Source organism: Lithobates pipiens, unplaced genomic scaffold (genome assembly GCF_037356315.1).
Source record: "Lithobates pipiens isolate NorthernLeopardFrog02 unplaced genomic scaffold, aLitPip1_a1.2 Scaffold_8, whole genome shotgun sequence".
Taxonomy (NCBI): domain Eukaryota; kingdom Metazoa; phylum Chordata; class Amphibia; order Anura; family Ranidae; genus Lithobates; species Lithobates pipiens.
In genome coordinates, this window is record NW_027507903.1 from 480,462,897 (window position 1) to 480,488,174 (window position 25,278).

At 43.3% G+C, this 25,278-nt stretch overlaps 1 protein-coding gene across 1 annotated transcript; it reads right to left on the minus strand.

Moving 5' to 3' along the window:
• Window positions 1–1,271: 1,271 nt before the first annotated feature.
• On the minus strand, window positions 1,272–19,628 carry DUSP16 (dual specificity phosphatase 16). Its single transcript, XM_077468814.1, has 6 exons — window positions 19,013–19,628; window positions 16,595–16,736; window positions 14,663–14,826; window positions 12,039–12,198; window positions 10,720–10,843; window positions 1,272–8,642 (listed from the first exon to the last, which is right to left on the minus strand). The coding sequence occupies exons 1-6, from the start codon at window positions 19,241–19,243 to the stop codon at window positions 7,529–7,531; spliced, it is 1,935 nt and encodes a 644-aa protein (XP_077324940.1). The 5' UTR covers window positions 19,244–19,628; the 3' UTR covers window positions 1,272–7,528.
• Between the last annotated feature and the right edge of the window lie 5,650 nt (window positions 19,629–25,278).

The following is a 25,278-nucleotide window of genomic DNA, read 5'->3' on the forward strand; positions in this document are numbered from 1 at the left end:
CCATTAGATCCACTGTCACACATGGACAGACAAACATACAGGGATTTCTTCAGAATATTAAAAAGGTAGGAATCTGCAACAGTTTGTTAAAATCCTTGTAATGTACATAGATCACCCAGAGGGGATTTTTTATTTTATTTTTTCCTCAACAAAAGTGGAGTTTCTCTTTAAATTCACATGTAATCTTAGGAGACGCTCATTGTTGAAATCATCTAGGGCAGTGATGGCCAACCTTGGCACCCCAGATGTTTTGGAACTACATTTCCCATGATGCTCATGCACTCTGCAGTGTAGTTGAGCATCATGGGAAAAGTAGTTCCAAAACATCTGGGGTGCCAAGGTTCACCATCACTGATCTAGGGACATGATCTCTTGAAAGTGTGTGGATGATTTTTTTATTCCTATATTTTACTAGATGCTGTCAACTAACAACCTGCAGGGCAACAGCCACAGGCTTGTACTCCAAAGTTTGGCCCTCGGCTCTGTAGTGACTGTAATAAAGAAGATGTCCATTCAAACTTATTGTCTTGGCTTTTGTGACATTGGTAGAATTCGATTAAAATGCAACTTTGATTTCAGCTTTCAATTGGTGTGTAACTACTAACTATAAAGGCAGTCTGCAAATGATTACACAGACTGCACTGAAAAATTACATGTATGGCAGATTCCAGCCAAGCCAATTGCTTTTGATAAACTTTAAAGCGGAGTTCCAGTCATTTTTGTGTTTATTAAAAGTCAGCAGCTACAAAAAGTGTAACTGCTGACTTTTAATAAACACTCACTCACCTGCCCGAGGATCCAGCGATGTGGCCGCCTGAACAATTGATTCTCTCCTTCCCCCGGAATTACACTTGTGGGCACCTGGCTGTGACAGCTTGTGTCACACTGTGCTCCCGAATGGTCAGGCAATCTTCAGGGACCTGTGACATGTCCCAGAAGATAGGAGAACCTCTGCTAGGATCACCTAGGCGGGCCGAGTGGAAAACTGTCAAAATCCCCCCCCCCCCTCCCCCCCAAAAAAAATAAAAAAACCCTGACATGCCAAGTCTGACATGCCCAGTGTGGCACAGGAGGAGGGTGGAGGTGCCTAAAGCAGAACATCCCATTTTGGGTGGAGCTCTGCTTTAATGAGGCAATGAAATATGGAAACGTAACTTCTAAATAACCAATCTAAAGTGTTCTTTGGCTGGAGTGAACACAGTAACGTTCAGTTGCTAGGGGTTACTGCCCTAAGCACGCCTTGAGTTTAGTGAACACAGGACACTTTGGGGTAATGAGATTTTTCTTTAATGTTTGGTTCAAGATATTTCCAAATTAAGGCTCAAGATCCAAACTGAACAAGTGACAGATGACACAGAAAATGACAACCCAGGCGTCAGAAACGCCTCCACAATTCCAATGTAAAATTGCAGTTTTATGGGGTAAACAAAGAAAAAACACCACAAGATGAGAACAAACATTTCGAGTCCCTGAAAAAGAGAAATGATTGGAAAGATCTCTCCTGTGACAAACCATACAAAGATCCACATCTCACACAATGGGCGTTTTATCACACGATGTAACAAGAAAAAGGCACGCAACTGACATTTGCTATAACAGCATGTACCTGGATCATTACTATTCTGCATTGTTGTGGGTGGGAAAGGGGGACACAAAACTCTGACTTGGTGTCCTCGGATCTGAGGATGTGACAGATGTCCAATTCTGGTTCAGTGTATCTGTTAAAAGGCACTTCATTTCAGCTTTCTGGTGCACCTTTGCAATCCCATCACAGGAAAAAGCCACAAATGTGTTTGTTTCCAGAAAGCTGGCCAATAAAATAACCACTTCCACCGAGACCAGAGGGTTTCGTGCCAGGCTAGTAAAACAGTTTGCATCCTAGACCCGATCATGTGAAAAGGATAGGGGCACTTTAGGGGCCCATTCACACTGGTGTGTGGCACTAATGAACTGTACAAAATGTATTTGACTGTGCATTGCCACAAACAATGTGTGTACTGTAGTGCCATTCATTTTCAATAGCAGCCCAACTCGTAATACACAGATCTGAACAGTGTGTGTTGCATTAAGAAAGGTGAGGCGTGCATTTGGGGTGTTGCAGCCCATTTAAGATGAACAGCCTTCCAAATACAACTCATGTTAAAAAAATAAAACAGAAAGTTGATAATTCACATTCAATACAAGTGTCAGGACAATGCACATGTGTGAACTGGCCCTAAAGCTGAACCTCAGACAGATATAAATAATACAAATGAATGCAGCTCTGTATCCAACAAATGTATATATTTTTTTAAATGCAACCTGATTGTGACCTGGTATCAGCCTTTTGCAATCCCTGCACAGCAGAGCTCAGACTTTGGGAGGAAGAAGTACCACAAGGAGACAGTCGGTTGTGCTGCAATGCTTATAGGAGGAGAGAGCAGAGTGACAGCTGAGCTCATGTGCTAAGAATGAACATGCTGATAGGAGAGAGAGCAGAGTGACAGCTGAGCTCATGTGCTAAGAATGAACATGCTGATAGGAGGAGAGAGCAGATTGACGGCTGAGCTCATGTGCTGAGAATGAACATGCTGATGCCAATGGGTTGTGCCAGAGTTTTGTGTAGCTCACAACTGGATAGACAGGAAAAAAAAAAAAAGCTAATTGTTTGGCAGGTAAAACAGCTTGTACACTATTTCATCAGTGTGAGTGTGTGTGTCTGTTTGCCTGGAGTTTATCTATAATCTTCATTATTTAGTAAATCTATTTTTTAGTACACAACTTAAAACACATTTAAATCATCTATATTGTATATACTTTGGTGATCAGTCACATTAGTTCTTTTCACACTGTTGCCAGTCACTGAGGTCTCCTTTCTGCTCGGCCCAATGACATGCTGTAAGCAGAGGGTAGAAAAATGAATATAAAAAAGAGATAGCCGATATACCATAGTAAGAAATGTGACCTATTTCATGTTTTAGCCATCTTTTTTTCTACCCAAGTGAAGGATTTAATCTACTTTGGTAAAAGTTTTGTCATTTATTATCCGTTTTACAGCAGCCCCTAAGTGAGCCAGTGTTCCAGGGCCGTATGGATGGGAAGCAGGCATGGTGTGTGGCCCTGTTTAAAGCTACATGATCTACAAAACAGGTTTAATTAAAACTGGCATGGAGATTTGTGCTATATACATATATATTATTATTTTTTATATAATTTCATTGATTGCATAATAGAGTCACGCTAGAGGGAAAATGAACATTCTATTTGACCTGTTTCCCCTTTAGTGATAAATTGGGTCTTTACCGCAAAAAACACATACACTTAACTGAACGTGAACAACCAAAGTTCAGATTTTCTCCCCATAGCCTCTCTCCTCTGGTTGCACTCCCTAAGGATCGAAATTCAGCCAGTTCAGCAGGGACCGCCCAAATTTTGATCCAAGTTTGGGCTAGGTCAGTGATGGTACCCCAGATGTTTTGAAACGACATTTTCCATGATGCTCATGTACTCTGCAGTGTAGTTCCAAAACATATGGGGTACCAAGGTTTGCCATCACTGGGCTATATGGTTGTGCACAAGGTGATCTACCGATCGACTTGTGTACAACAAGCCTGTTGGGTTTTTTCATCGAATGATCGGTGCCGCTGGCTATGCCACTGGCCACTATATTATGATGGCAGGGAAGTCTCCCAGCTGTCAGAATACAATAACTCAGCGGGAAGGATACCCTCATCCACATCGAATGTGTGGATGGGGAAATCAGAATTTTTTTTTGTTCAACCCACTGCATAAAACGAAAAAAAACCCCAAAAAAACAAAAAACAAAAAAAAACCTCCCTTACAGCTGCGGTACTTGTGGTTTTGTTTATCTACATTTTTCTTTTCTCAATGGCATAGTTTCTTTTCAGGCAGCTGTTTAGTGAAACTCTTCACAGTCAACAAGGTAGTTCCCAGCTGAAGCAATATTCAACTTAAATTCACCAAAACTAAAATTATAGCAAATAAATGAACATTGCTTCTGTGCAGGCCGACCTCTCCCTTTTGGTACACCTTGAGAAATCTTGCAGAGGTATATCCCAATCTAGGGCCAAAAACTCCTCAGTCCTCATTTACGATTAGCTAGTCAATGGCAGGCGCAACAATACATACACCATCTGTATTGCCACTCACAGGGCAGCTGTACCCCCCTCCTAGGTTTATTAGTTCCACATTAGAGTTCACCATACAATCTCCTTTGGATCTACCATCAAATATGTAGTGCAAGAGCCTGCCAGATTAAGTGTGCCCTCTCCTATTATATATTTTTGGTAAATCTAAAGACAATTGTAAAATCAATGTTGTATAGTGTATGGCTACCTCAAGTGCCAGCAACCCACCAACCACCCCAAAATGACAAATTCTAGCATGCCACACAAACCACCAACTAAAAGTGCACTGGTTATTAGCTTCTACTGGTGAACTCCATCTGATGTTTGTTGTCTGCCTTTTAAAGATGTTCCTCCGAACTTTAATACCCTCTTAGCCACAAATGAAAAATGTATGCAAGTCAGGAAAAATCACAGAACACTTAAGACCCCTTTCAAAACGCAGAGCCTATGGCGTCGGCGGTAAAACGCCGCTATTTTTAGCGGCGTTTTACCATCGGATTTGCAGCACACTTCAGCGCTTTTACCCCCCCCACTAGAGGTCGAGAAAGGGTTAAAACCAGCCGCAATGGGGAGCAGTGGTGGAGGAGCGGTAAACACACCGCTCCAAAGAAGCTGCTGGCAGGACTTTTCCTGACTTCCTGCCAGCACAACGCTCTGGTGCAGCAGTTTGAGGGCGAATTGCATGCGCTATTTCTAACGCTTTAGCGCCTGCAAAACGCCCTCGGTGTGAAAGGGGTCTAAAAAGGGGGGGGGGGGGGAAATATATAAAAACTGGAGCAGAGTGTTTCAATTAAGCTTTCATAACGAAAGCAAGATGCTGATTGGTTGCCATTTACAGCTGCTTCAGATTCTGTCTGCTTCAGTTTTGATAAATTCTCCCCCAAAAGTTCCTCTCTAATGCTTTTTTTTGGGTCAGCAAGAAAACTTGTCAGAGATCATTCAAATAAACCTATGAATTAAAAAAAAAAAAAAAAAAAAAAAAAAAAGTCTAAAAATGGGAGGATAGCAACACTTAAAATGGCATGTTACAATAATCATTTGATTCACAGATAACAGGCAAATATACCATTTCCTGGATCTGGAAAAGCAGAGTTAAGCTTTGTACACACGGTTCAATTGTTGGCAGGGGATTGTCTGTTGACCGACTGTTGTCCTAAAATCTTACCGTTAGCACGCTCCTTTTGACAATTGCTATCCAATTTTCCACCAACAAATGGAGGACAAGCTTGAAAATTTTCGGCGGACAACAGTTTGACGTCAGATTTCGTATGGTCAATACACAAATCCGTCACACAAAAGTCGAAAGTACAAAACAAGCATGTTCGAAATCAATGCTCACCAAACACTAAATTAGCAGAAGGGCCCAAAGGGTGGTACTCAAGAGCTGAAATTCCTCGTAGCACGTCACTACGTTTGGGTTTGTGGCACAACGATTGTGTAACGTTAGTATGCAAGACAAGGTCTTGACAAAAATCAGACGCTCGGTTGGCCAACAATCGTACCGTGTGTAAGAGGCTTAAGATCCTTGGCCCTAATCTCTCTGCCAAAGTCCCTTGCACACCGGGCTATCTAGCTGCAGTGTGACGGGGAGGGACAGGTGCAGTGTCCAGCCTTGCTGCAAGCAGCCTTTCACTGAGCGGGCCGATTGCTGTACTGAGTGGTATTACCGTTTAGTGCCCTGCATGTTCAGGGACATTATTAAGCTGGTGCTGCTCTAGGGTTCCTGGTTCAGGGTGGCTCCTTTCTTTTGCAGTGTCCTAGGGAGTCACCTTTGCATTCGGAGACTAGAGTTGTCTCCCTAAATTGTGTGCATCAATAGAAAAACACAGCCCAAAAGCCTAGGATGGCAAGATGCTCCCTTGGCCTTCCTTCCCCCCGCTTCTATTTGACAAGCTAATGGACTGGCTCGAGACTGCACTGTCCACTGTTGAAATCTTCCTGTGCTGTAAACTGCAAGTGCTGCTATAAGAATTTTAACAAATAATTTACTGAGAAATGCTTATTTTATTGGGCTCAATGTGTTAAGCTAAAAAAAAAAAACACTGGAGGGATTAATACTACTTTAAACACAGACCATAAAGTGAAACTGAACTCAAAAAAGGTGAAAGTGTTTCAATTTTGCAGAGGACATCTACAAACGGTAAGTAACCTTAAAGCAGACCTTCGCTTTCCCACCCCCACCCCCCTTTTTTTTTTCCTTCAACCTTGTCTTACCTTGTGGCAGGTTCTAAAGGACCAACAGGGAGCCCTAAAAAGGAGGCAGGGTGAAGCTCAGTCTTTACAGCAAGTGTCAATCTGCACATAACCTCATCTCTTTAGATCTGTGGCAATAATGATTGCTTTAGTAGGCCATTTTCAAGAAATGTTGCCTCTGCATACACTCTATGGATCATACGCAGAGGTGCAGAAGGTTTGTGACAAGTTTACTTTGGACCTGCAGAAAGATGCAGCAAGAAATGTTGAATTTCTGTGCATCTCAGTCATGCTGTAACATCTACCTGTAACTTGCTTGTCTTCATCTACCCTTAAAAAGGTGTCCTTACCGCAAACATGGCAACAAATCAAGATTAGGAGGGCTAAAAAATGACAAATCCCTGCCACCATCAGACGGGCAAAACGTTCCCTATATTATAACCCTGGTAAAGGATGGCAATGTAATTTGCATCCCTTTTCCTCCAAACAGCCTCTGACCTCAGGGGTCTGATTCCTTTTCCAACAAATCTAAAGATTCCAGCTTAACACATTTTATTATGAAAAAAAAAAAAAAAAAAAAAAAAGAATATTTAGAGGAAGAATTTTCCTTCTAACCCCAGCTATAAATTGATTAAAATGAAGATTTCAGCTGCTACCACCTCCTAAAATCAAGACTCTTGTTTTGGTTACATATCACTGCAATTGGTACGATTTCTTTCAAATTTAAAACAAATTGAAACTAAAATGAACACACATTTGCCCTCGGGAATTGAAGAGAGATTCGATGAGTACCAACTCTGTTCATGTCAAGTGCTGTGTATAAAGAGTTCATGTGCCAAATCGCCAAACAGCGCCCACTGTAGTCCAGGCAGGCGGTACTCTTGTCCCACCAGCCAAAAGGCGCTACAGGTTCCAGCATGCTTCTGTTAAAAAGGCATGCTTGGACTTGTAGTTCCTCAAGAAAGGCTCTCTATGCCTGCTCTAACCGTACATCGATGTTCTGGAGGCTCCAAACAAAACCAGAATAGATTTTGGCTACCCAACCAATAGTGTCTGTATGTTTTCATAGTGAGTTTCCCTAAACACAACATTCAGATTTCACAGGGAACAAGATGAGCACAAAAATAAAATTTAAATTTTACACCCAAGAAGTCCAGCTTGCTGGCTCCACAGACCCCCCCCCCCCCCCCCCAAACTATTGGCGGGTCTCAAGACACTTCAATGACTTCCATACTGCCGGAGAAGTTAGTCTGGCTGCCTACTTTGCCCAGTTCTTCCCGGGACCTGCTGTCCACTAGGCCTTCCCCAAATTCCATCTGGCAGCTGCGGCGCTTGAACTGCTTTTCGAAAGGGCTTTCCTCGTGCCAGCTGCGCCTAGAGTCCCCACGGGTGCAGGGCTTCTGCCTCCTACGCACTGCGCAAGAGGGGTCTGTGGGCAGCTGGCCACAGCTGTAGGCTGCAAAGGCACCAGCGCTGTACAATGTGGAGGCGGAATAAAAGTGCGAGGGGGCATCAGAGGTGAAGTACCAGCTGCCTGTAAGCGATGAGGCCTGAGTCGCCAAAATGTCAGAATGCCAGTCTTTAAGGCCCAACGCTGGCTTGGCCAGGTGCTGCTGGCTGCTAGACAGTCCAAACAGGAAGTTAGTTTTGCGGTGGTCCTCCATGCTGCCGCTGCGGAAGAGGGGTGCAGCCAAAGAGCGCTGAGACAGGAAGCTGCTTCGAGATGATGTCTGCTGTGCTTGTCGGTGCTTGTCTTCAGTCTGCCGACAACTGGCGGTTGTCTCCGGGACCCTCTTTGCCTCTTCCCGATCAGGGCTGGCCTCTGGAGTCTGCTCTGATACCTCCTCCACAGGTGAGAATTGGCACATCTTACTGCCACCTTCCATGGATGCCGCAGGTTTATAGAACTCTTTGCTGTCCTCTGGTGCAGAAACGAGTGATGCTGCAGCAGATAGGCCACAGTAAGATATTGATTTGATGTCTAGGGAGAAAGAGCGCTTTATTTTATTGCTGTCCTCCCTGTGTGACACATGTAGTCCATTGAGGCCTTGCAGGAGTGGAGCCTCCTCGAGGTACAAGGCTTGTGGTGGCTCTTCTGAGGTAGGGTGAGCTTGCTGTGGACTCTGTGGTTGAGGCACCTCTATGGCAGCTGGAGGGAGGTGGTTTTCATTGGCACTGCAGCCCAGCTCCAGCTGCAGCTTCAGTTTGCAGATGGCAGCAGGCGCCTGATCACCCTGAGTTTTGATCTTCTTTTCGAAGTCCAGTAGCTGGCCCAGGAAGTTGAAGTTCGGTGAGATGGTTGGTCTTTTCTCCTTGACAAACCTACAGAAAAAAAAAAAAAAAAAAAAAAAAAAAAAAAAAAAGGGAGAGAAAGGTCACCACAGGCCCCCTTGCTGTCTCAGATATTCTGTTATAAAACAAAGTAGAAAGAAAAACACCTGTGTGCTGTCATCTGCTTCCAAATTCTGTGGCAAGTAACCTTAAAGTGTATGTTACTCCATTTCATATTACTGATATATTTGTCTGTTGTACCATGTACTGTACGCGTGGTAAAATATATCCCGCTATCTTTGCATTTCTGCCTTTATGTGAAAGACCTGGTGATCTTGCTAGTCCCCCTCTTTCCCCATTTTAAACTGGCAACACTAAGCAAGATAGCACATCCATCCCAGCGTGGTCAGTTTTCTGGCTGTGCTGGGAGAAGAGCCTGCCTGTCTTCCAATGATCAGACTTAGGCCTTAGGCTTTACTGGGAAGAGAGCGTGGACAGCCAGCTCATCCAGTAGGAAGAGCGAAGGTGGTCACTGTGTTAGGAGACACGTGAAGCCTGAAGGGAGCTGGAGACACAGCAAGCATGGAGTCCACACTGAGAGCAAGTGAGTGCCACCAATCCCACCCCCCCCCCACTGATTCCATCCATCCCCCCTCCCCACTGCTACCGATCCCATCCATCCCCACCACCCAGCACTGCCACCGATCCCATCCTTCCCCACCACCCAGCACTGCCACCGATCCCATCCATCCCCACCACCCAGCACTGCCACCGATCCCATCCACCCCCCCCCCCACCACCCAGCACTGCCACCGATCCCATCCACCCCCCCCCCCCCCCACCCAGCAATGCCACCGATCCCATCCATTCAGCACTGCCACCGATCCCATTACCCCCCCCCATCAACACCACTAGGACGTCACACATCATAAACTACACCTCACCGTGCCCATAATCACAGCCTCACTGTAGTCAGTTCCTGCGAGCCGAGTGTGAAAACTTTGGCTGCTCTATGAGAAAAGTTCCGCCCTCCTCCTAGATCAGCTTGTGAGATAGACAGAACACTGCGTCTATCACACGAGCTGATCTAGGAGGAGGGAGGGACTTTTCTCACAGAGCGGCCAAAGTTTTCACACTCAGCTTGGGAGACACACAGCGGGAAAATGCCTGCAGACTGTGTATGACTTATAGTGGAGGAGGAGGGAGCGGAGCGCTGCAGCCACAGCTTGGCCCAAAGCGGCCTCAGGGCAGGCAGCCTACCGATCAAAAAAAAAAAAAAAAAAATGTAATTCATTAAAACAATTGTGTTTGAAAAAGCGCTGCGCACACACCACGTGACATAAAAAAATTGGAATACCCACCATTTTATTCTATAGAGTCTCATTTAAAAAAAAATTAAAATAAAAAAATAGACTCTATAGAATAAAATGGTGGTTGTTCCAATTTTTTTTATGTCACATGGTGTGTGCGCAGTGCTTTTTTAAACACAATTGTTTTAATGAATAAAAAAAAAAAAAAAAAACACTAAAGTTACCCCCAATTTGTTTTGTATAATGTGAAAAGATGATGTTACGCTGAGCAAATAGATACCAAACAGGTCAAGCTTTAAAATTGCGTCTGCCCATGGAATAGCGGCTAACCAAGGTGCTTAAAATTCTCCATAGGCAACAATTTAAACGCCTTTACAGCTTACTATTCTAGAGTTGCACAGGAGGTCTGGTGCTAGTATTATTGCTCTCGCTCTGACGTTCGTGACAACACCTCACATGTGTCGTTCGATCGCCATTTACATATGCGTGCGGGACTAACGTATGCGTTCACATTTGCACATAACCACGGTGGGACAGGGGCACTTTACATTTTTTCTTTATTATTTTATTTATTTACAATAACTTTATTGTTCATCCCTTGTGATAGCATGGGTCGTGACAGGTCCTCTTTATGCAGAAATGTGGGGACAATGACTGCAAGACAAATTGGATGGTAAAGGAATCTGTTTGACTAAAAAAAAAAAAAAAAAAAAAAAAAAAAAAAAATGGTTTGCAATATCAGTATGGTTATTTTGCACAGGTTTTTAGGAGGTCTGATAGAACCTGGGTGTGCAGGCAGCAAAAAGAAGGTTATGTACCTGTAGGCTTCATCCAGGCTCATGTCCATCCGCTTCATAATATACGCTATAGCGATGGTGGCTGAGCGAGAGATTCCAGCCAGACAATGAACCAGGACCCGGCTATTGGAGGCTTTGGCCTTTTCTGTAGCAAGACAAAAGTAAATGTCAGATGAAAATCTCAACATGATCTATACCAAAATGCTTATTCCAGGAGGATAAAAAGATTAAAAAAAAACATGTTATTTGCAAGTTTTGGACCTTGGGCGTACCAGAAACATCCTGGTTTGTGCTGCAGGAGTGCCGACAGCGAGTGCTGCCTGGAGACCATTTACAATTATGGTTACATTGTCTTTATACTTTTTTTTTGTGTGCAGATCAAAGCATGGCATGAATTGAAGAGGAAGGACAATGCACAGATGTTGGGAAGGACATAATCAATAGGGTGGATTTTTCATACACTCTGCTGGTATGTGGCTCAATTCACAAAGTTGTTCCAGAAGTCATGAAAGTGGGAGGGGTTTAGTTTAGCCAGATGGGTTTAGCACTACACATGCCAAAAAAACTGCATTGAAGTACATGCTGACCTTCTCCCCTGCTGTTGCAGCCTTCCTCACACGTACCGGCAATGGAAATGATCTTTCAAGAGTTGCTGTGTAAATACAGCAGCCGTGGAAGATCCTGCTGTCAATAAATGACCATTTGACACCATGTTTATAAACACTGTTCAGACAAGAAAAAAAAAGACAAAGTTACATTGTAACCTTTGTATCTACTCAAAGCGGAGTTCCTCCCAAAAATTGAACTTCTGCTTTAAGCACTCCTTGCCCCCTTACATTCCACATTTGGCATGTCATTTTTTTTGGGGGGGGGGGGGGTGTGAGTGGGGGCTTCGTTAGGAGGGGGACTTCCTGTTCCACTTTCTCCTTCCACCCAGGGACCGCCAAGGCAACTCCTCCTTTCGCCTTAGGCCGCCCCTCCCTCTAGGCGATCTCCTGGGACATGTGACAGGTCCCAGGAGATCGCCTGTCCACTCCGGGACAGCAGCGCGACTTGGGCATGCGCCGTGCCCAGCCGTGAAGCCGAAAGCTGTCACGGCCGGGTGCCCAGAGTGGCAATGGAGGCGCCGGCGGAGAAGAGCATCGCTGGACCATGGAACAGTTAAGTGTCAGGTTATTAAAAGTAAGCAACTAACTTTTTGTAGCTGGTGACTTAACATGAAAAGCCTGGAACCCCGCTTTAATCTGCAGATCAGGGGTGAGCTTCCATCTGCAAGTTCTGTTTATATAACATTTTTTCCTAATTAAATCGCCTTATCTAATATTTTTCCCGCTCCTCACCTATAAAATCCACAGACTTGTCTAGCCATGGGAGGATCTTCTCGCAGAAACTGTCATTGACGGGAACCCGCAGGAAGTGGGAGTCACAGATGAAGTCAGGTTTGGGGCAGGTGTTGCTGGCGTTCAGCACGAAGGCGATCTCATTCTGCTGCATCAGTTCCTGGATGTGAAACATGGGCAATGTGGTGAGAAGGGCACCAAGAAGTGAGTAAGCTAGAGACATCACCCCAATCCAGAAATGATAGGCATTACATTTTTTCTATGTGATTTACTGCTGGATAATCGGACCAAAAACACCAGGCCAGGCACACATGCTGATGTAGGTAAAAAACCTTCGGCCTTTAGAACCACTTTAACTGTGAACTATTTCAGCAGCTTCAGTTGCAGGTCCTGACATTTTTGCTCTCCCCTCCTGCTGACACACCATGGCAACCGTCTTTTCTGCCTACACCTTAGCCTGGTCCCATTTTTGACTTTCAGTGCAAATCTACAGAGAAGAAAAAAAAAAAAAAAAAAACTGTCTCCACTGTAAACACAGAACCTAGTCCATCTAAGGCAAGCTGGAGTCTTTGTAAGATCCAACAGGTACAGCCATGTTTACTTAAGATTTTCAGATGAATATTGTTCCACCCAGTATTAAAAAGTGTAGGAGTAGCCAAAAAACTATTTTTTGGCTTATCAACCACCTTAATATTAAATGAAACAAAAATAGGCAAGCAGGATCTGAACATCCAAAACCATACCCATTTGTAGATCAAACCCCCCTCCAAAATAAAAAATAAATAAAAATTAGGCTTTAAGATTTTGCGAAGGTGGACACTTTCACATCTTTCTAATGCTGTAATTTCTGGTAACATCGGCTCTAGGCACATTTGTGCATTATGGTGCCATTCAAACTCAATCATTATATTTAAGCCATTCATATTTATATAACCCATCTTCAATGCACATGTTTTGCAGTGCACCAATAAAGCATGCCAACACACTACAAAGCAGTGGGTTGCAAAAATTATGAATGACCAATTTTTGACCTTTTGGTGCTGTATCGGGCTCATTCATTTGAATGGCCTGCCATAATCAATGCACATAAAAAAAGCATTAACGCTATGCACAAGGACACCAAGGTCTGAATGGGCCTTAAAATTCAGATCTATAAAAAGATTTAAATTCAAAATTTGGTCTTCCAAATATAATTTATGTTAATAATTAAAAGATGATAGCATGCAATGCTTGTTCAGTGCCCCTGAAACACAATCTCACTTCAGGACAGCTATAAAACCCTCTACAGAAAGCCCAAATAGCCAGCTACCATTCCAGAAAAGGGACTGTATATAAATTATGACAACGTGTCCCCTGAATGAAGAGGATTTCACCAGTTTGTTAAAGCTGAACTCCAGGCACATATAAAAGGCCCCATTCTATACAGGAGCATCCCTCCCAGCATTTTAGTGTGCCCAGGAGGGGCAAATGCAGTGCTGCAACTGGACAGGCATGACAGCTATACCAACTGGTACTCACATTTAGGGTATACAATACCGCGCCAGGAGGGACGCACATCAGTTGCATGCCCTGTGTGCAGGAATCCTTAACACCACAAAATAAAGCACATCTATAATCATCAAAAATGCATATTTTTAATGCAAGCGTAACCCGATTATGACTTGGTGTCGGCTTCTTGCAATGCAGAGCTGGGGGAGAAAGTAGTAGCACAAGGAGCCAATCAGTTGTGCTGCACTCAGTGGCAGCCCACCCGCTGTCCTTACCCTGGATGCGGGCTGTGAGTGTGTTCTCTCCTAGAGCAGCTTCCTCTGCGTCTCCTCTTTCCTCCTCCTGGCGCTAAGCGTCCAATAGGATCGCCTGACGTTTTGGACAATCAGGTAACTGGTTTCATTCCCGCTTCCTGATTGGCGGGGAGGAGAATGTGTGTTGCAACAGCAAATTTTCATTCGCTGTTGCAACACACCTGGGTGGGCTCCAGACACAATGATCTGCGTCCCGGGTCCACCCTATGGCTCGACTCAGGTTCTTCTTCTTCAAAAAAAAAAAAACAGCCCTGGCCCCTCTAATTCATATGCTCAGTGATCTGAAAGGGGCCCGGACACAGGAATAGGGGGTGGCCGTGATAGATTCATGCATGGCATAAATCTATCTACTGCAGATAGGGGATGGAGAGGATAGGGAGGGTGGCAGCCGGGTGCCCCAAATGGATGGGCTGCCCCTGGCTGCACTGCTCATATGCGTACAAGGAACATGTTGATAGGAGTAGAGAACAGAGTGACATGGGTTCATCAATTTGCTGTTGCTTCTTCTCTTCCTCCTCCAGACTGTGTTTGGACAGTTACAAGAACTGTAAGCGCAACTGAACTACAGTAGAAAAAAAAATAATCAAGTCTCTTGCCACACAGGGCTGTGCTGTGTAGCAGAACTGTGTAAAGCTCAGGACTGGATGGAAAAAAATTCAAATCATTTGGCAGGTGAAATGGCTCCTGTATACGCATTTTATCTATGTGTTAACTGTTTGCTTGGTGTTCAGCCTTAACTACACACAAACACAATGATAGTTATGAGGATGTCCCTTTCTGATTTGCTGTTTATTACAATGGACTGTGCCGCATTGGTCTCACCTTGTTAAGGACATCCCTCTGGCAACCCAGGTAGAGGTGAGGGAGGATTCGGGTGGGGCCGGCACTGGAGATGGGAAGACACGGCTGGGAGATGCAGGTGGGGACCATGGAGGCCTTCCCTTCACACAGTCCGGGGTAGCAGGAGTAGAACTCGTAGAATCCACCTGTTAATGTGACAGCAGAGGTTAGGAGGGAACAAGAATACCAACGGCAACAGGCGACCCGGGACATTCCTTATCTTATTATCTCTCCATTTTCAGATATCATCCTGGCTCTCCAACTTCTTCCTGGACTAAGATGCTAGCTCAATCATGTCAAGTCTGGTGCCTGTGCAGTTGTTGGATGCAAATCAGTCCCTGCTGCAGCCTAATCACTAGGGAAGGCGATGCTGCAGCAGACTGATGACATCATCTCAGCCTAGGCAAAGTCATTGGAATTCTGTGATGGCTTCAAAAGGAGAAGTGTGGAAAATCAAAATAACAAGCTGTCCCCCACCAGCTCTAATACCCCATGGGCCCCAATTCTGAACTGAGCATTCACATCACATAACCTCAGTTCTCAGTCTTCCCTGAACAGATAGGGGTGACTACAAGTCACCACACTCTGCTCTGTCCCTGCATGCTCACTGGAGTACCAAGCTGAGGAGGGGGCAAGAGTGGCTGGCTCAGGTTCTCTCCGTTGTGCAAAGAGGAGAAGCCAGCTGCCAGTCAGGCTTCTGGATGGATCTCGACCTTAAAGTCTGCATCCTTCCAGAGCCTGGACGTCAGCAGACAGCGGCCTTTAGAGCGCTGTTGGCTGAATCTGGGTCACAGGAGTGCAGTCCTGTGACTCAGAAGTATAGCTTTGGCCATACTAATTTTACTGATAAAAGGTGGAGCTTTTTGGAAAAAAATGATAAATTATACTGCTGCTGTGTATCGTGACAAGTAAGGAATTGATTCATGCACAAATGTAAAGTTATCGAAAGTTCCACTTCATAAATAAGCCTTGTGGGTGTAGATGGAAATGGAACATGGAGGTAGCTCTGATACCCCTTTTCCACAGCCCTGTTAGGCACACACATACTGCTCTTTGGCATGTAGGGGGCAGGGCTCTGACTTCAAAAGGGAAAAACCCAATTTTGCATAATCAGTGCTCCCAAATTTAACAAGTTGGATGCTTTTGTGGACTTAAAGTGGAACTAAAACACTCTCAATCAACATTAACCATTTTGAATCCTCATGCTGCTAGCCATAGTAAATAGATAGGAATTTATATTTTTATTTACGTGTTTTACACTTTTTTTTTTTTTTATTTCTTCAGTTGCTTTCGGGTTTCTGGGCTAGGCTAAAATCATGTTGTATATATCCCTGGAGTTTTCATGGGCATTTTTTCCTTCATCTGGAGGGGCTTCCCAGCTTAGCCCACACTTTTGCCTTCATGCCTGGCCTAAGGGCAGATGAATTCCATGAAGTAAATGCTACATGAAGAATCTCCCCTCACTCAAGATGGCTACAACTAGAAATAATGCTAGTGTTTTTAACAGTGACTTCTCTTTAATTATTAAAAATTAAATAGGAGTTTTAATCTCGAAGTGCTCAGATAAAGTTCAGTTCCGCTTTTACAAGGACCTGTCAAAATAGTGGTTATCAGTCACAGATGGAGTTGCTGACCTGTAATATCAGTTGGCGTCACCTGGTCCTCAGACATAGCATTGGATTTGGTTAGTTCAGGGATGCTGAATCAATAAATTGGCATCTCAGAATCAACCTACTTCTAAGAGTGAACACTGTCTTCACAGGTTTTCTTTAGCCGCATGAGAGGTGCGCTTTTAATTGCACAGTAAGGGCTCCACCACACCACATAGAAGGTTTTCCCATTCCCAGAGCCATGGCAGGATATGAGAAAGGTAGAGTTCCTTCTATAGTACCATGGCCAGGCCTGGACACTTACCTGCAAGTAGGTGGACATTGCTGAACAGCTTTTCCAGCTTGCGGAGCAGCACCATCAGGAAACAGTCAGAGGGCAGAGAGGAGACATCAGATGAACTCTGATCATACACCACCACCTGCTGGGCCTGACACTCCAGCTCCACCTAAAAACACACAAGAGTAACATCTTCAACATCAACACTGGTCCACATATTCATTGGCTGCACAACAAGTGGACCTGTCACAGAAACATGGAGCAGAACAATATATTTTCCCTGCTGGGGAGATTCACCCTCAACTGTTCAAGTGGGGAATGCCTGCCCCAATTTGCATGTTTCCTTTGATTTCCTGTTGTGTCTTCTGGGCAGAAAAGGAAGGGCAATCTGCACGATGGGACGCAGACAGCATAAAAATAAAAAACTTTTCTTATAACAAAAAATAAAAAGATACATAATAAAAAAGGTAGAAGAAAACCAAAAACGCAGGTTTTGGCTATAGATAAACTGTTAACTTACGGTGAAAACTATTACAGTTTCACCTGTAAAGCTGAACTCCGGGCACAAAAACTTTAATTTAAATATATACCTCAATAGACACAAGAATATAAATTCAGTTTGTGTGCAGATATTGCTGTGTAAAAATAGTAGCAACATCATCACTGTGCTGTACATAGCCTGTGCAGACAGAAGACCTGTGGGAGAAGCCCAGCATTTCCAGCCACTACAGAAAAAACTACAGGAAGGGGCGGAGACAAGACCAGTCACCCTACATAAGGAGAGAGAGTAGCACTGACTGGTCTTTACTACAGGAAGACCCTGCACAGAGGAAAATTTTAATACTGGATTACTGCACAGATCTGGAAGAAATACACAAAGCATACCAACTAAGAATACACATGTCACTTGTGTAGACAATATTTGCTTATTCCTGACTTTAACGTTAATGCTCACAATAATTTACCAAACATAGCTCCTGTATAAAAGTATCTAAATCCAAGAACAAAAGCTTAATATATTGCAGCTTACCAGTCCTTAGATGTGGTGGCTGCATTGATTTTCTTTTTTCAGTCTATGGACAATTTCTGTAAGCAAAAATCCTGCCAGAACTCCAAAGTGCTTGTCTCTTCCTTTGAGCTAAACTGAAATCTCAATTTTAACATATTTCCAAGCTATCTTCTATGAACTACAGAACACCTCCTTGATATGTGATGGAGATAAAAGGCAGTGGGAGGTGTATTGTAGTCTTGCCCTAGCTTGATAATGCTGTTCCTCCACAGATACAGTATAGGGTGTAAGCACCGTCACCCTAATACAGGAAGGAGAAGAGTAAAAGGTAAATAAAAAAATTAGGGCTGTGGAAATTAAAGATTAATTCCTCGATTAATCGATCTTTTTGATCGATCAAAATTCTTTTGATCGGTACTCACCTCTCTGCCGGATTCTGGGTCTTCATGGAGTTCCGTCGGAGATCCGGTGAGGTCACGGACATCAACATCACTGGACTCTTCCCCCCTTCCCCAAGTGCCTCCGTCTGCTAACGAAGGGAAGGGGGAAGGAGTACGGTGACGTTGAAGTTCTGATGAACGTAGCGCGTACGGGGGAAGAACTACGCATGACGTCACCCGCTGCTGCCCTACGGAACTAACACGATTGTCGGCTTTACATGCTGTGTTTTTATCATCTTCATGTGAGTAGTTTGTGTTTCAACACAAAATTTTTTATCTTGTACTTAAGCGGTGAGCACTTAGATCTTTTCTTTCTACCCATGACCTGGCGTCCTTGATGAGATCTAAGGAGACATGAGAGAAGTTTATGGTCTGTGGTAACCCTTTTGATACCCGCTTGCATGACCACCAGTTTGCACCGGGGTCCATGCCATAAGGTGAGGGTGATTAGTTAGACCGGAGGTGGAGGGATTGTCACACTACTGTGGAAAATAAAACTACTTACGTCAGTGATACAGTGAATTTAAAATGTATTTGTGTGAACTGTGAAGTTAAGTCATGGATTGTGGAAACTAACTAGTGTCGGGTGATTGTATATAGTGTATACCCATTTTACCACTGACTAATGCAAAGTTACAATGCAAGGAGATCAGCTAAAAGTAGTTGGATCTGTATGTGCATTATAATTAATCAAAATTAGTCCATAAAAAAAAAAAAAAAAACGATTAATCGAACACGAAAATTTTAACAGCAACAGCCCTAAAAAAAATTGAATAAAACTAGCACAGCCACCACAGCATATACTTATACATTGCAATATATGGAGTATTACATTTTTATTCTGGGGTTTGGACACACTTCATAGGCAAGTGTCTATTCTGGGAGCAACAAAATAAGTTCCCAGCTATTACTTTCCAGTTTGTTGACCTTGCAACCCTTCCTGCACGAGCATGGCAGCGTATTTCACCCCCAATGCACTCAGGCCATAACGCTTACCTTTTGCTTGGCGGAATGATGGATCAGTTCAGCCACCTGCACCTTGTCTTGCTGCAGCCGCCTCTTCATCAGCTTGGAGCAGTTAATGTTGATGGCGTCCAGAATATGGGAGGTGTTATATTCCACAAAGGGGCGACTGTCTATCAGGAGGACCTTCTCCATCCCTCCTTCCATCCATGCCACCAGCTTGTCGGCGCTCACCTGCCGACACCGAAGGCCCTCGGAAGCCATGGCGGCACCTCTGCCCTCAGATGTGGGGAGGGTGAAGCAAATCGGGGAGTCTCACGACCCTGTCCGGCACATGCTGCGTTCTCCAGCATCAGGGCATCCTGCAGGTTGGGTGATGCTGCTGGCACCGCAACAAGGAACCAGGAAGCTTTTCCACCTGATGGAGAGTTTAAAGGGCTTCCTGAGGAGAAACTTTCCTCTGTGTGCGACTATGACATCAGAGTGTTGATCCCGGAGCTCAGGGGGTACTTCTCAGGACCTCGGAAGAATTCTATGGGGTGGGGGGGGGAAACACAGACAAGAGATCCGTCAAAAAAAAGTTACAGGAACACGAAGGCAATTAAAGCCGCGACAGAGAAAGAAAACACACAATGAGGTCATCAGTATTATGTTTAATCACAAGGAGGAAACCAGGAACAGAGGGCTGAGCTCACACATTGTGTCAGTTTAACCCTGTCTGCTCCACACAGGCAGGAGAAGGATCGACAGCCTCTTGTGTGCTCCTCTGATTTAGTTTCACTTTGTTATTGGGGCCTGAATTCCCCTGACTTGGCTAAGCCCCACTAACTGGCATCTTCCCTTGCCTATTAGATTGCTTCAATAGCCAATAAGGGGGCTCTTTTTAGGAGGAGGGTGGACAGTTGTCAGGAACAGCTATGAAATCAGGCATCAGTATTACTGTGAAACTAAATCAGAGAGGGGCTTTTAATGAACTTGTGATTTTTGTTTTGCGGTACACATGTGAAAGATTAAAGACAGGAGGACAGGTTCACGTTAACCTGCACAAACGTTAAAGCGGACCTTCAGTCATTTTTCATCTTTCCATCTATTAAATCTTCTGCCCTTGTTGTTTTTAACTTTGGATAGTAAAACATTTTTTTTTCTGCCAGTAAATACCTTCTACAGCCCACTTCCTGTTTCTTGTCTGGAAAAAAGCCTAGCCTTATGACATCATGCAAAGCTTACTCTCCTGAGAGTTTGTCAGGAAGGGAGGGGGACGAGTCATATGAGGGCCAATGAGAGCTGCAGAGCTGGAGGTGTGCCTCTGTGTAAATCCAGGAAGTGAACAGGCAGCAGCTTCAGCTGCCCACAGTTAAAATGATTACAGCCAGACTCAGTGGAAGGAGATTTCTGCAGCATATTTGCAAAGTACAGAATCACGGTATATATAAAATATAATGCAAAGTGGTTGGAGGGAAGCTTCAGAACGGCAAAGATGTTTTTATTACAAATGATGTGAGCAGACTGCAGTTCCTCTTAGATCAACATACTTTACATTACCCTGAGCAGATCCAAAAAGCAGGTTATAATTTTTGTGGGCCCCTATTCTGGTACATAGATGAGACCCCCTGTAATCATTCAGCAATGGATTGAACAAGGAAGCAAACTTTTTCAGTGAACCAATACACCGTGTACTGTCATCGTGACAGCAGACAGCACAACCATACTGAATGGTCAGATTTTCTCCACTGCTCTTAACCCATACAACTTGGTCACAAACCCACCCCTAGCCTACTGACTGGAGAGAACGCACCAATGAGATCATTTGTCCTCCTGCCGGCACCTCCCAGTATTAGACAGACAGCCTTGTGTAAGGCACTACAGCCTAATGCGGCTGACCCTCCTTCCAGCCTAAAGGGACTTGAGTACGCCAAAATAAAAAGACAGACAGTTAAAAAAGGTGTTTCTACTGGCTGTATCTCAAAATACATTTAATTGCAGACCATACAAAGGACATTTATACCCGCTTAGAATTATGCATATTAAAAAATAAATAAATAAAAAGATTAACTGCGCTCACAATACACCCGTTTATCCCTTTTATTGTAATGGGAGAACTGCTAAACCACTGTAAGAACCTGATAACCCCCTAAATTATGTGATCCTTATAATATGCTGACAGAAAAGAGCAGAGAAAACTGGCAAGACATCATGGGGGTTACATTTATAGTTCCTGCTTTAAAACTACTTATAAAAAGGAAGGCTGAGAGCAAGAGTTTACAAGTAGATGGAAACTCTACCCAGATGGCATTTGGTTGGCCCTGTGCATGACGTATCATCAGGGGTCAAGTCCTGGGGAAAAAAGTGTGGGAACTCCCACCCAAAATCCACTCCCCCACCAAAAAATACATAAATGATACGCTCATATGCATGAACGCTTCAAAAGTGGTATTTTTCATCCAATTTTCGTATTGTGTGTATGAAGTACATGTACTGTTAGTACATCGAAAGAAAAAAAAAAACTCAATAAACATAAATACGGTAATTCTCTGAATAATCAGCATTCATTCAATTGTGCTTCCATGCAAATGTGAACATAATCTTCTGATCTTTATTGGGGAATTTTATTTTGTATATAGAGTATTTATGTGGTAAGTTTACACTTTTCATTGAACAGAGTTTGCATGAATGAATGAATGAAATACTTGTATAGCGCACAATGCGAACTGAATCGCCTCTAGGCGAATAACACAGGGTTAAACAGAAAGGTCATAAATGAACTGCACATTATCTGGACAGAATGCTTGGAGAGATAGTGATGTGTTCCTGCTTAGGAGATGTATGTTAGCTTGGGGGGCTGCAAACTCTGCAGGGCTCCAACACACACTCGCTGCTATTCCAACCCTTCATATATTTCCACATAAACTTCCCTCCTGGCATTAAACTTTGCCAGGTATTGTGCTCAGCTTACCACCCCAAACTGATGTTCCTCCCTCAGCTCACCTCTCTCCCTGCATGTCCTGTGAGCAGAATAGCTGTGCTTCTCCTCTGGGTTCTCTCATCATATGGCACAGAAGATAGAGGAGGGGGGGATTCAGCGGGACACACAGAGCAAGTATGCAGGAGACTGGGGGGGGGGGGGGGGGCAGGATGAGGAGATAGAAAATCAGGAGGGGCTGGCGGGGAGGAGAGCATCACGAGAGGTCTGACTAAATACAATCTATTAGCAGCAGGGACCTGATCTACCTGTCATCTAGCTGTGATTGACAGGTAGATCGAAGCGGAAGCTGTCATGATGCCCCCTGCTGGCAATGCCTGAATGGTCAGGTGTGCGGCACTTACTATTGCGAGCTGTGTCGGGGGCTGCTAGTGTAGCACCTACCACACAGCTCGCATACTTCAAAGTCTTGCAGGACATGGCTGCTAATGGGAACGGAGTTCCTGTTGTGGAAAAAGTACAGGAATTCCGTTCCCATGCGTTCCCGCAGGACTTGAGCCCTGCGTATCATATGCATATGTAGGGTCTTTTCACGTTTTTTTTCTTTAAATACTTGTTTTTCCTTTTTGTCGTCCTATGTTGTATCTAAGTGCTGATGACCTCCTGCAGCCACTTCCAGGCACTCCAGCGATGGCGACATGACATTTCTCAGGGCAAGTTTCTTGAAGGTGACAACAGTGGACCAGGTCTGTATAATGTGCGTTTAAATAACCACTTGTTGTTGCCGTGTGTCAGTGTGGAGATTCAGAAGCACAGTTGAGGGACAGGGACAGAACATTGTCACCCCATAATAGAAAGTGCCCCAACAAGGACCTTCATTGCAGATCGCTAGGGGTTATTTTAATGAAATATGCAGATTTCGATTCTCTACCCTTTCTCCCCCTTTCCTTTTTCTTCTTTGCATCTACCAAGTTACTTTGTTAGCACTTTTATGTAGAGCATTCTGCATACCAAGAACCCATGTCAGCTGGCTGGTGGGCAATGGAGATGTTGAGGTTCTATCCCCTTTTTTTGGGGGGCCCTGCGTAGGATTGTTGTATGCTTTTATAAGTGTACTTTATTGCTACGTTTAGCTTGTACTTCTGTGGGCATACTTAAGGCCCATACACACGATACGAATATCATGACAGATCGTACAACCTTTTTGGCTTAATAGTCGCAAGCAGAAATTGAATAGGCAAATAAAGTCACAAATTCTCATACGGCAGAGAAGAAAATTTTTTTTTTTTTTTTTATTTATAAAATTTATATATATATATATATATATATATATATATATATATATATATATATATATATATATATATATATATATATATATATATATATATATATATATATATATATATATATATATATATATATATATATATATATATATATATATATATATATATATATATATATATATATATATATATATAATCTCTATCTATATAAGGAAGTGATGTCATGTGTTGTAACGCATTTGTATTTTTGGACGACAACTGACTAAATGAAAGTCGTACGAGGAAAATTTTTGCGCTTGTCCGGTCGAATAATAATAATAGATGAACTGTCTTGATTGGCTCTCGAAAGTAGTGTACACACGATCCGAAAATCGTACGATTCTTCCTCGGACGACAGTTTTCGTACGATATTCGGATTGGGTGTACGGGGCCATTAGAGTCTGTAGAGGATTTTGTGGCATAATGTTCAGATCTCATTACTTTTGTCATTGACAGGCCCATAATGCAGGTGGAGCATTTCTTACTCCTTGATATCATAGTTTGTTAACAATTTGTGTATTTTCCGGAAAAAACTCAATAAAACATATTGAAAAACAGAAATCTGCAGATTTAAATACTGAAAAATGACATTCAAAGCTGAGAATCACCCAAACATATATGTACCTGGCAGGAGTATGAAGACACCTTAGAAAGTTTTTTTTTTTGCAGAAAAACTTGCAACATTTCTGAGAAGGCAAATAAGAAAAAAAAAAGAAATAAAAAAAAAGAAACTTCCTTCTGTCCAATAACACAATACAGCCCCTGAGCTCATCAATGACTCTTCACACATAAAAATTCCAGAATGAGCCAAGACCAAACCGCAGAGAGCAGACACGGCTTCTGCAAACAGATGAGGTCATTGCCTGCAGGGGAGCAGGACACACACACACACACACACACACACACACACACACACACACTCTACCAGGAGAGACAGATTACATGCTGCTTTTAGAACTGTCAGATTTATGTATAACAGAGGAAGAGAACCAATACAAGATGACAACCAGAGACAGCTGACCCCTTAGGCTGGGTTCTCCCTGTTGTGCTGCGATACCATTCATTTTTACAGTGACCATACACATGACAATCTGATGGTGCAATCTACTTTGCACTGACCAAAGCGATGTAACATGAAGGCAAATATTACCAATCCATTCCGTTTGAATTATATTTACAGGACCAAACAGTGGTAAATCGAAAAGGAGATTGCACAATCACGTTGCATAGTGGAAATATAAAAGAACAAAGTATACTATAAACGATTTTTCTATAGAATTACCCAATTTAATATCTCTTAACATTTTATAGACCTCTCTCCTGCATCTGCTCCTGAAGAGTGGCATTATAGCCACGAAATGCGTTGAGCTATTAGATGCTCCCCTCTGCTATACAACTTACAACTGTTACCATTACTAGGTTTCATTGGATCATACTAATTTATATTATGGTTTATTGTGGAAATATGCAGCAATCAGTCTCGTGTGTTTTTATTACGCTACTATTGTGTTACTATGCCATTATGCTATCATGTTACTATCTATTATGTTGAGGAATAAAAAGTTATCCTATTTTACTATGATTGGTTATTATGTTATCATTTAGATATATGGTCACAATCATTGGTTTACTCACCAGACACTATCGCAGTATTATGCTGAGATATCTCCCTGGCTGCACGTTTCATATAAAGCCCCAAACCCTGTTCTTTTATATTTCCATATATCGGGGATGGCAGTACATTTGGCCTCATATAAAGTCCCAAATTTATTTTCACATTGCATAGTGTATGGACAGCTTTAACACATAGTAACACCATCATGCAGTGTGGTGTGATGCATTGCAAAGTTAGGACATGCACCATTTTGGTGTAATTTGGTGCGTTAGGCAACCCATTCATTACAAAGCGAGTGCGTTAAACGCACCACAACAGTGGAATATTCTGATCTGCCACCCCAGGGTTCTCCCATTATAGAAGCAGAATGCCAAATACATACAGTGCATGTCAATGGCTTCATATGTAAACATATTTGCAAGTCTGCTAAGCAAGT

Bases quoted from the DNA above. Each gene is read 5' to 3' on its own strand.
- DUSP16 (XM_077468814.1), bottom strand. From the start codon at position 19,243: ATGGCTTCCGAGGGCCTTCGGTGTCGGCAGGTGAGCGCCGACAAGCTG. The intron at 14,827-16,594 runs GTAAGTGTCCAG...TCACATTAACAG, and splicing joins CAATGTCCACCTACTTGCAG to GTGGATTCTACGAGTTCTAC. The intron at 12,199-14,662 runs GTGAGACCAATG...TTTCACATCCAG, and splicing joins AGAGGGATGTCCTTAACAAG to GAACTGATGCAGCAGAATGA.